The 12522-nt window shown below is 46.1% G+C and overlaps 1 protein-coding gene across 2 annotated transcripts in view; it reads left to right on the plus strand.

Moving 5' to 3' along the window:
* PTPRC (protein tyrosine phosphatase receptor type C) overlaps positions 1–12522 on the plus strand; it is a 165182-nt gene that overhangs the window by 128035 nt on the left and 24625 nt on the right. For both annotated transcript variants that reach the window (XM_077824697.1, XM_077824698.1), the window contains 2 exons: positions 11140–11248; positions 12428–12462. In XM_077824697.1, the coding sequence (XP_077680823.1) occupies positions 11140–11248; positions 12428–12462 (144 nt within the window). The remainder of the gene's footprint in view (positions 1–11139; positions 11249–12427; positions 12463–12522) is intronic.

Genomic DNA, 12522 nt, shown 5'->3' on the forward strand with positions numbered 1-12522 from the left:
CCCGGGTTCAGGCAATGGCACAACAGGAGTCTATGTGGCTACAGCAGGAACCCAATCAATTATTGATGAGCCAGGCGACCCACGATCGTGCCCTCTTGAGAGAGGTGGTGGACCAGCTGAAGATCCTCACCACCCAGGCCCGGGGGTCCGACGGGACGCGAACCCTGAGGGCCACTGGTTGTCACCAAAGATGATGTCAGGAGATGACGTAGAGGCATATCTCCTCTCATTCGAAAGGACTGCTCAGTGTGAGGCGTGGCCCCAGGAGCAGTAGGCCAGCATTCTCGCCCCTTTTTTGTGTGGAGAGGCCCAGAAGGCCTACTTTGACTTGCCTGCCACGGATGCCACTGACTATACCCATCTGAAGGCAGAGATCCTAGCACGATCAGGGGTAACGGCAGCAGTAAGGGCCCAGAGGTTCCATGAGTGGAAATACTAGGAGAACAAACCCCCGAGGTCCTAGCTATTCAACCTCATACACCTCGCACGAAAGTGGTTTCAGCCCAAGGCGTGCAGGCCGGAGTAGATTTTGGAGACCCTGGTCATCGACCATTACATGCGGGGACTGCCGCCAGATCTCCACAAATGGGTAGGCCAGAACGATCCGTCCACATACGACGAGATGATCACATTGGTAGAAAGACGGATGACAGCCAGGGAACTGACCCAACTACCCAAGGAAGGCCCCTTTCGAAGCAAGCACCTGACCCCGACCCTGGAAGGTTGGGCAGCCAAACCCCTGGGGAGTCCTAGGTGGAAGAAGGGGGGCCAAAAACCAGCGGGGATCCCCGAAGGAAGGGATTGGCCTGAGTGGGGGTAACCCCGGGACTAAACCCCTTAAAGCCCCAGGATAGGGGAGTGATTAAAAGCAATTATAGATGTTATGCATGTGGGGAGTGGGGACATATAGCAGCACAATGTCCCAGCACCGAGGAGCCTATGCAATGTAACTTGGGGGATTGGGAGGTCCCATGCTCCCTTATCCACCTCGCAGGGGTCACATTAGCCCTGTATAATTACACCAGGTCAGTGAGGATAAATGGAGCAGAGACTACAGCGCTTGTGGACTTTGGGAGTGCTATCACCCTCATATCGCGTAAGCTGGTAAAAAATAGTCAGCTGCTACAAGCCAAACGTGTAGCAGTGATGTGCGTGCATGGAGCCGTGAGCCATTACCCCACCATCTCAGTGGAGATAGAAGTTCAGGGAAACCCCATTGAGGTGACCGTGGGCGTAGTTCCTAAATTTCCTATCCTGTAGTCACTGGGAGGGACTATCCAGGGTTTGATCATTTACTCCCCGCAGAGAGGCTGGAGGGAGGTGGGGACCCTGGGGACAGTGACTCGTCACTGGGGGAATGTCAACCCCCAATGTTTGCTGAGATTTCTCAGGATCTGTTTTCAGCCCCCCGAAAGACCCGGAAGACAAAAAAAGAGAGGAAGGCTGCGAAGGCCTTGAGAACCCGGATCCTGACCCAGGGCCAGAAGACCTCCCTAGTAGGCAGATGGACGCGAGCAGCCAACAGAGAAACTTCTACCACAGAAGGTGAGCCAGAAGGTGCCCCCAGCCATGACGGCGGCGAGCCGTTGGAAGAAGCAGAAGCCGGCCCCTGGGAGCTTGGGCAGGTTAGTCCCGGGAGAGAGACTTTTGGGCGGAACCAGGCGGAGGACCCCAGATATGATAACGCCAGGAGAGAGGTGGCCGAGATCGATGGGATTCCCGTGGATGGGAAGGTCCGGGGTTCCAGACCTTACTTTATAGTGAAGAAAAATCTCCTGTACCGCGTGGTGCAAATGCAGGAGCAAGAGATACAACTTCTGGTGCCACAAAAACATCAAAAAGCCATATTGAGTCTCGCCCACAGTCACCTGTTTGGAAGACACCTAGGGGTAGAGAAAACCCAGGCACGGATCCTGTGGAGGTTCTTCTGGCCAGGAGTACATGAAGATATCCGTCGATACAGCAACTCTTGTCCAGAGTGTCAGTTACATAGCCCTCGCCCACACTTACGGGCTCCTTTGATACCTCTTCCAATAATAGAGGTTCCTTTCAAACGGATAGCCATGGATCTGGAAGGGCCCCTAGAGAAGACAGCTCGGGGCCATGTGCTTGTTGTACTGGACTATGCAACCCGGTACCCAGAAGCTGTTCCCCTGCGCAACACAGCTTCCAAGACAATAGCTAAGGAGCTAGTACAGATCTTTGCCCGGATTGGGCTACCCAAGGAGATATTGACTGATCAAGGGACACCTTTCATGTCCAAGTTGATGAAAGATCTCTGTTCATTGCTCCATGTACAAGCCCTACGGACCTCTGTATACCACCCGCAAACAGATGGCCTTGTGGAAAGGTTCAATAGGACCCTCAAGGCCATGATCAGGAAAGTGGTGATCCGGGATGGGAAAGATTGGGATACCCTATTGCCTTAACTCATGTTCGCCATCCGGGAGGTTCCGCAAGCCTCCACAGGTTTCTCTCCGTTCAAATTACTATATGGGCGCCACACTCAGGGCATATTGGATAAAGCCAGAGAAGCCTGGGAAGAGGAGCCAAATCCCGGAAGGAACATAGTTGAGCATGTACTGCAGATGAGAGATCGGATAGCCCGAGTTACGCCCATTGTACGGGAGCACTTGGAGAGAGCACAGGAGACCCAACTAACCCATTATAACCACCAAGCGAAGTTTCGATGGTTCCAACCAGGGGATCGGGTGATGGTACTGGTGCCCACAGCAGAAAGTAAACTGTTGGCCCAGTGGCAGGGACCCTACCAAATAACCGAAGCCGTGGGAGAGGTGAACTATAAGGTGCGGCAGCCAGGCCGCCGGAAATTGGAGCAAATTTACCACATCAATCTTCTAAAACCTTGGCACAATCGAGAGGCATGGTTAGTCATGCAGGAGACCCTTCCCCAGGAGGATAACTTACACGAGCAAGTGAGGATATCATCCGACTTGAAGCCAATCCAAAAGATCAAGGTAGCCAACATGATTAATCGCAACAGAGATGTGTTCTCTACAAAACCAGGGCGGACGAACGAGACCTATCACCAAATCCACACGATCCCTGGAGCCAAGGTAACAATGAGACTCTACCGAATCCCAGCAGCCAAAAGAGAAGAAATCAAGGCCGAAGTAAAGAAAATGTTAGAATTAGGGGTTACTGAAGAATCTTACAGACAGTGGTCCAGTCCAATTGTTCTAGTGGCTAAACCTGACGGTACCATGAGATTCTGTAATGACTTTCGCTGACTGAATGAAATATCCCAGTTTGATGCATACCCCATACCATGCATCGACGAACTGGTTGACCGACTGGGTAGTGCCCGATTCTTGACTACACTGGATCTGACGAAAGGGTACTGGCAGATTTCTCTGACCAAAGAAGCTAAAGAAAAGATAGCATTCTCCACTCCGGATGGGCTATTCCAGTACACCGTCCTCCCTTTTGGGCTACATGGGGCCCCAGCCACATTCCAGCGCCTCATGGATAAGCTGCTGCACCCCCATACTAGTTATGCAGCTGCATACCTAGATGATGTTATCATCCATATGCCAGACTGGGGAACCCACTTAGAGAAAGTTGAGGCAGTACTGTGCACCTTAAGGCGGGCTGGCCTCACTGCTTATCCCGCTAAATGCGCCATAGGGCTAGCAGAGGCTAGGTACCTGGGACATATTGTGGGAAGGGGCATAGTGAAGCCCCAAATGAATAAGCTAGAGGCAATTCAAAACTGGCCCCAGCCGACCCGAAAGAAGCAGGTCCTTGCGTTCCTAGGTGTGGTAGGCTACTACCGACGGTTTATTCCCCACTTCGCCACTAGGGCAAGTCCCCTAACGGACTCGGTGAAGGCCCGAGGTCCAGACATGGTAAAGTGGACCGACACAGCAGAGGGGGCATGTACAGACCTTCAGACGGCTCTCTGTAGTGACCCCGTACTCATAGCCCCAGACTTTAACAGGGAATTTATTTACAAACAGATACTTCCAAGGTGGGGTTGGGAGCAGTTCTTTCACAAATGGTGGGAGAAGAGGAACACCCGATCCTCTACCTAAGCAGAAAGCTTCTCCCAAGAGAACAGAAATACACAGTAGTCGAGAGAGAATGCCTTGCTGTCAAATGGGCTATGGAGACACTGCGTTATTACTTCTTAGGCCGGCGATTTACTCTTGTGACGGACCATGCACCCCTCCAGTGAATGCAGCGGAATAAGGAAAAGAATGCAAGGGTCAACAGGTGGTTCTTAAAAAGAAAAGGAGTACTTGTGGCACCTTAGAGACTAACCAATTTATTTGAGCATGAGCTTTCGTGAGCTACAGCTCACTTCATCGGATGCATACCGTGGAAACTGCAGCAGACTTTATATATACACAGAGAATATGAAACAATACCTCCTCCCATCCCACTGTCCTGCTGGTAATAGCTTATCTAAAGTGATCATCAGGTTGGGCCATTTCCAGCACAAATCCAGGTTTTCTCACCCTCCACCCCCCCACACAAATTCACTCTCCTGCTGGTGATAGCCCATCCAAAGTGACAACTCTTTACACAATGTGCATGATAATCAAGTTAGGCCATTTCCTGCACAAATCCAGGTTCTCTCACCCCCTCACCCCCCTCCCAAAAACCACACACACAAACTCACTATCCTGCTGGTAATAGCTCATCCAAAGTGACCATTCTCCCTACAATGTGCATGATAATCAAGGTGGGCCATTTCCAGCACAAATCCAGGTTTTCTCACATCCCCCCCACCCCCATACACACACAAACTCACTCTCCTGCTGGTAATAGCTCATCCAAACTGACCACTCTCCAAGTTTAAATCCAAGTTAAACCAGAACATCTGGGGGGGGGGGTAGGAAAAAACAAGAGGAAATAGGCTACCTTGCATAATGACTTAGCCACTCCCAGTCTCTATTTAAGCCTAAATTAATAGTATCCAATTTGCACATGAATTCCAATTCAGCAGTTTCTCGCTGGAGTCTGGATTTGAAGTTTTTTTGTTTTAAGATAGCGACCTTCATGTCTGTGATTGCGTGACCAGAGAGATTGAAGTGTTCTCCGACTGGTTTATGAATGTTATAATTCTTGACATCTGATTTGTGTCCATTTATTCTTTTACGTAGAGACTGTCCAGTTTGACCAATGTACATGGCAGAGGGGCATTGCTGGCACATGATGGCATATATCACATTGGTGGATGTGCAGGTGAACGAGCCTCTGATAGTGTGGCTGATGTTATTAGGCCCTGTGATGGTGTCCCCTGAATAGATATGTGGGCACAATTGGCAACGGGCTTTGTTGCAAGGATAAGTTCCTGGGTTAGTGGTTCTGTTGTGTGGTATGTGGTTGTTGGTGAGTATTTGCTTCAGGTTGCGGGGCTGTCTGTAGGCAAGGACTGGCCTGTCTCCCAAGATTTGTGAGAGTGTTGGGTCATCCTTTAGGATAGGTTGTAGATCCTTAATAATGCGTTGGAGGGATTTTAGTTGGGGGCTGAAGGTGACGGCTAGTGGCGTTCTGTTATTTTCTTTGTTAGGCCTGTCCTGTAGTAGGTAACTTCTGGGAACTCTTCTGGCTCTATCAATCTGTTTCTTTACTTCTGCAGGTGGGTATTGTAGTTGTAAGAAAGCTTGTCAGAGATCTTGTAGGTGTTTGTCTCTGTCTGAGGGGTTGGAGCAAATGCGGTTGTATCGCAGAGCTTGGCTGTAGACGATGGATCGTGTGGTGTGGTCAGGGTGAAAGCTGGAGGCATGCAGGTAGGAATAGCGGTCAGTAGGTTTCCGGTATAGGGTGGTGGTTATGTGACCATTGTTTATTAGCACTGTAGTGTCCAGGAAGTGGATCTCTTGTGTGGACTGGACCAGGCTGAGGTTGGTGGTAGGATGGAAATTGTTGAAATCATGGTGGAATTCCTCAAGGGCTTCTTTTCCATGGGTCCAGATGATGAAGATGTCATCAATATAGCGCAAGTAGAGTAGGGGCTTTAGGGGACGAGAGCTGAGGAAGCGTTGTTCTAAATCAGCCATAAAAATGTTGGCATACTGTGGGGCCATGCGGGTACCCATAGCAGTGCCGCTGATCTGAAGGTATACATTGTCCCCAAATGTGAAATAGTTATGGGTAAGGACAAAGTCACAAAGTTCAGCCACCAGGTTAGCCGTGACATTATCGGGGATAGTGTTCCTGACGGCTTGTAGTCCATCTTTGTGTGGAATGTGGTGTAGATGGACTACAAGCCGTCAGGAACACTATCCCCGATAATGTCACGGCTAACCTGGTGGCTGAACTTTGTGACTTTGTCCTTACCCATAACTATTTCACATTTGGGGACAATGTATACCTTCAGATCAGCGGCACTGCTATGGGTAACCCAGGAACTTATCCTTGCAACAAAGCCCGTTGCCAATTGTGCCCACATATCTATTCAGGGGACACCATCACAGGGCCTAATAACATCAGCCACACTATCAGAGGCTCGTTCACCTGCACATCCACCAATGTGATTTATGCCATCATGTGCCAGCAATGCCCCTCTGCCATGTACATTGGTCAAACTGGACAGTCTCTACGTAAAAGAATAAATGGACACAAATCAGATGTCAAGAATTATAACATTCATAAACCAGTCGGAGAACACTTCAATCTCTCTGGTCACGCAATCACAGACATGAAGGTCGCTATCTTAAAACAAAAAAACTTCAAATCCAGACTCCAGCGAGAAACTGCTGAATTGGAATTCATGTGCAAATTGGATACTATTAATTTAGGCTTAAATAGAGACTGGGAGTGGCTAAGTCATTATGCAAGGTAGCCTATTTCCTCTTGTTTTTTCCTACCCCCCCCCCCGATGTTCTGGTTTAACTTGGATTTAAACTTGGAGAGTGGTCAGTTTGGATGAGCTATTACCAGCAGGAGAGTGAGTTTGTGTGTGTATGGGGGTGGGGGGGATGTGAGAAAACCTGGATTTGTGCTGGAAATGGCCCACCTTGATTATCATGCACATTGTAGGGAGAATGGTCACTTTGGATGAGCTATTACCAGCAGGATAGTGAGTTTGTGTGTGTGGTTTTTGGGAGGGGGGTGAGGGGGTGAGAGAACCTGGATTTGTGCAGGAAATGGCCTAACTTGATTATCATGCACATTGTGTAAAGAGTTGTCACTTTGGATGGGCTATCACCAGCAGGAGAGTGAATTTGTGTGGGGGGGTGGAGGGTGAGAAAACCTGTATTTGTGCTGGAAATGGCCCAACCCGATGATCACTTTAGATAAGCTATTACCAGCAGGACAGTGGGATGGGAGGAGGTATTGTTTCATATTCTCTGTGTATATATAAAGTCTGCTGCAGTTTCCACGGTATGCATCCGATGAAGTGAGCTGTAGCTCACGAAAGCTCATGCTCAAATAAATTGGTTAGTCTCTAAGGTGCCACAAGTACTCCTTTTCTTTTTGCGAATACAGACTAACACGGCTGTTACTCTGAAACAGGTGGTTCTTTTCCCTCCAACCATTCCAATTCCGCATACGGCACAGGGCTGGATGCCACTGTGACAACGCTGATGGTCTGTCATGAGCATACTGCCTGGCACCCCAAGTTGCCCAACTCTATGGTGTTGAGCGGGGGGGGGGGGATATGTGACAGGGCAAGGCCAGATGGCTATAGAAAAGTAGTGGGAGATAGATAAGATATATTAGCTCCAGGCTAAACAAATCCCTGGTATCAGGTTAAGTGAAATGGAAGCTGCTCCAGGTCAATTAAGACACCTGGAGACAATTAAGAACTTTCCAGAAGGCAGGGAGAATGCTAGGTTGATTGGGACACCTGAAGCTAATCAGGGGCTGGCTGAAACTAGTTAAAAGCCTCCCAGTCAGTCAGATGGGTGTGCATGTCAGGAGCTGTGAGAGGAAGTTGCGCTGTTGGAGAGGCCGAGTAGTACACACCATATCAGGCACAGGGAAGGAGGCCCTGAGGTACGGGTGAAGTGGAGCTTGAGGAATGAGGGCTGCTGTGGGGGAAGTAGCCCAGGGAATTGTACATGTCATGTTTCTAAAAGGTCAGCTACCATGGCTGATACTATTAGGGTCCCTGAGCTGGAGCCCAGAGTGGAGGGTGGGGCCGGGCTCCTCCCCCCAACCTTTGCCCCCTGATTAATCACTGAGACTGCGAGACAACAGAGACTGTGCAAGGAAGGATAACTTCTCCTCACCTCCCTTGCTGGCTTATGATGAAAATGGCTCAGTAGACTGTGACCCTTGTCTCTAGAGAAGGAAGGGTTATGTGGAGGGTCACAGTGAGCCTCTGAGGCTAGCGAAATCCGCCAGGAAACGCGGGACCCACGGAGGCTAGGACAGAGCTTTGTCACACTTGGTAGACTCGGCTCAATCAATTAACACACATTCTAATGCAGCCAAATACAAGGTTCTAAACACCTAGGAATAAAAAATATATGCTGTAGTTATAAGAATGGGGGAATGTATCCTGGAAATCAGTGACTCAGAAAAAGACTTAGGAGTCATCGTAAACAACTGAGCATGTTGATTAGGGGTATGGTACAGCTTCTGTATGAGGAGAGATTAAAAAGACTGGGACTGTTCATCTTAGAAAAGAGATGACTAAGGGGGGATATAACAGAGGTATGTAAAATCAAGAATGGTGTGGAGAAAGTGAATAAGGAAGTGTTATTTAGCCCTTCACATAACACAAGAACCACGGGACCACCCAGTGAAATTAATAGGCAGCAAGTTTAAAAGAAACATTAGGAAATATTTCATCACACAACACGATCAACCTGTGGAACTCACTGCCGGGGATGTTGTGAATGCCAATAGTATAACTGGGTTCAAAAAGAATGGAGGACAGGTCCGTCAACGGCAATTAGCCAAGATGCTCAGGGACGCAATCCCAAGCTCTGGGTGTCCCTAGACCTCTGAGTGCCAGAAGCTGGGACTGGACAACATGGGATGGATCACTCAATAACTGTTCTGTTTATTCCCTCTGAACCATCTGGCACTGGCCACTGTCAGAAAACAGGATACTGGACTAGATGGACAATTGATCTGACCCAGTATGGCCATATTCATGTTCTAACATGAGCTTCCAGAACAATATTATGGCAAAAAAGGACTAAGACAATATTTGGATGTATCAAGAAAATATCAAGCGGGAGTAGAGAGGTGATACTGCCTCTGTATCGGGCACTGATGAGATCACTCTACTGTGTCCAGTTCTGGGGTCTAAAATTTAAAGAAGATGTTGAAAAATTGGATAAGATAAAGTGAAGAGTTGAACGCCTTATAACAAGAGACTAAAGGATCTCAACCTATTTAGTTAATCAAACACAAGGTTTAGAGGTGACCTGATCACAGTCCGTAATCACGTAGAGAGAGAAGAGATATCTCATATTAGAGTGCTCTTTAATATAGGAGACAAAGGCATAACAATAATCGGTGGCTGGAAGTTGAAGTCAGCAATGTTCAAACTGGAAATAAGGCAAAACTTTTAACAGTGAGATAATCAAACGCAGGAAAAGATTACCAGGAAACATGGTAAATCTTCCATCCCTTGAGTTTTTAAATAGAGCTGGTTGAAATAATTTTTGACTAAACTTTTTTCTTTAAAAAAATACCATTTTGTCAAATTCGTTTTGTGGAAGTATTGGTTTAAAAAGTTGCCAGGAAGATATCTCAAGTGCAGGATGAAATTTTGGGGGGTGGGAGGGGAAGACTAGCTAGTAACCTGGTGATTAGGGCACTCATATGGGCTGTGGGGAAGCCAGGTTCAAATCTCTGCCCCAAATCATGCTGAGCATGTTTCTAAAAGGTCAGCTACCATGGCTAATACTATAAGGGTCACTGAGCTGGAGCCCAGAGTAGAGGGTGGGCCCGGGCTCCTCCCCCCGATCTTTGCCCCCTGATTAATCACTGAGACTGCGAGACAACAGAGACTGTGCAAGGAAGGATAACTTCTCCTCACCTCCCTTGCTGGCTTATGATGAAAATGGCTCAGTAGACTGTGACCCTTGTCTCTAGAGAAGGAAGGGTTATGTGGAGGGTCACAGTGAGCCTCTGAGGCTAGCGAAATCCGCCAGGAAACGCGGGACCGACGGAGGCAAGGACAGAGCTTTGTCACAAAACGAAATTTTGGTGGGAATTTAGGTGGGTATAATGCCATTATTCAAGTGCACTGTGGGACAGTAGCAGGTGCCCTAGTTGAATCATTTCAACTAGTTTGCATCCACATTGAAATAAAATGGTTCAGGCTAAAAAAGTTCAGACTGGAGAAAAATCTCCACCAAATGGTATTTAGCACTCTTATTAACTGTCTTGGAGAACACATGGGCAAGAGATGACGGAAAAGGGACAGACAGGTATATAGGAATAAGGTGGTCAGTCAATAGAAATATTAAGTTGGATGCTATCCAAACAAAATGTCAAAGACTGACATTAGCAATGGGGAATTACAGAGTGGAGGCGGTGGAAGATTAGATGCATTTCAGTAATAAAAAGTGTGTATTTAAAGAGTGTGGGACTCATGCCAGGAAAGGAACAGTTGAGAGGAAATCATCATCATCATAAGAAAACGATAGAGGGCCAGACTCTTGGCTCTGTTAAGGCTCATTTGTGCTGTTCTGGGAATCCATAGCATCAAGCTGTCACAGGGAATATGTCCGGGGAAAGGGGGTGTGGCTTGAAAGACACAAACACTAGAGCTAGTCAATTTAAAAAAAATGAGTAGCATTTTTTCTCAATATAAAATAGCTGTTGGACAAAAATGAAGTTTTTAATGGAAATTTTTCATTTTGGTCAACATGTTTTGTTTTTAGGTGAAAATTACAAAACAAAATGAATATTTTCATTAAAAAAAAAGTATTTTGTTTTTCAGATTTTTTCCCTTTCCTCTCCCATTTCCCCTCCCCTCTTTCCAGTAGGAATTTTTTATTTAGAATTTTTTTCATAAAACAAAACAAAGGAAATTAAATTATATTTCACACAAATACATTTCAAATTCCAACCAGCCCTTCTAAATGCATGTAAACACACACACAAATAACATAAAATGACTAAAATTACTATGCTAATTCTAATTGTTTGTTCATAAATAACTTATTAATGTACTCAAACCATGATTTTTGTTGATAGACAATTCTCGAGCCCTGATTATATTCCTGGCGTTCTTGATTATTGTGACATCAATTGCCTTACTTATTGTTCTGTATAAAATCTATGATCTCCACAGAGAGAAATTAAGGTAAGTTTCTCCCTCCTCCATCTCCTTTTTTTAGAAGTAGGCAAATCATTTTGAAGGTTTTACAAAAGAAAGTGATGATGTTTGAAATATATGGGTTAGCTATTTCGTTTGATATTTGAAAAAGAAATGCCTCTGCCTTTAAAAAAAACAAAACAAGAAAAACTAAATCATGGATCTTTTTAGTGGCTTGTATGGTAGCAGGCACAGTATAAGAATCTAATATAAGAGAACAAAATATCTATGATTTAATGTTATTCAAGTTATCAAAGAGCTGGTCCGATAATTCACAAATAAATGTGCTCAAAGTCAGCCCCCGTTCTGCTGTTGGTACAGCTGGTACAAACAGCTTCATTCTCTCCCTGCATCAGGAAGGCAACTCATCGAGCCAGCACATTAACTCTGTTAGAATACCCTTGAATAAAAATGAATAATTCTGGATTCATCAAACATAAGTTACTGGGCTCACTATAGGAGTGTCTGGATTCAATTCTATGGCCCCTGTTATACAGGAGGTCAGACTAGATGATCTAATGATCCCTTCTGGCCTTAAATCTATGACTCTATAAAGGTTTTCTATAAGCAGAATTTTTGCCAAACCATGAGAAATAAATATGCAGTGTTTATATTTTGTTTTTATATGACCATTAGGTTGTATCTGGCTTTCTTTAGCATGCATAGTAATCAAGGTGCTATACAGACTTTTCTTCCAGATCTATGCTAAAACAGAAGAATTCAGAACAGTGTTAAGGGATCTGGGGTTTCATGCAGAAGTTTGGCCGCAGATACGTAATGGAAAATCAGAGGGCACTAGCCAGAGTTCGACATATGAAATGGCAGTAGTGTTCTAAAACTGAGGTCTCAGTCCTCAGCTGTGCCAAGCTCATGCTCAGCTTGGCTAAAGATGGGGGAGGCAATTGTAGTTATAATTTGCTCTTCCACCTCCTCTGATCCTGGGACCACTAGGGGACTCCCATATGATATAGGAATCCCTGGCTGCCTCTGTTGGGCAATGAAGTGCTATAAAGGGAATTTAACCTGGTTTGAAATCTCTTAGCACTCCTCCCCACTCCCCAAGTCCTATAAGACTCTATCTTTATTTAATTAATTGTATCCTTTAATTCGTTGTCATACATATATTGCATTAGTCAAAGCCTTAACAAACACTCATGCTTTTTACAGCAATTCAGGTGAAGATGTGATGCTTGTTAAGAGGGGTAAGTACATTTTCCATATAAGATATGTTTAGTAAGTGGAAATAAGATATTAACCAAATG

Source organism: Eretmochelys imbricata, chromosome 8 (genome assembly GCF_965152235.1).
Source record: "Eretmochelys imbricata isolate rEreImb1 chromosome 8, rEreImb1.hap1, whole genome shotgun sequence".
Classification (NCBI taxonomy): domain Eukaryota; kingdom Metazoa; phylum Chordata; order Testudines; family Cheloniidae; genus Eretmochelys; species Eretmochelys imbricata.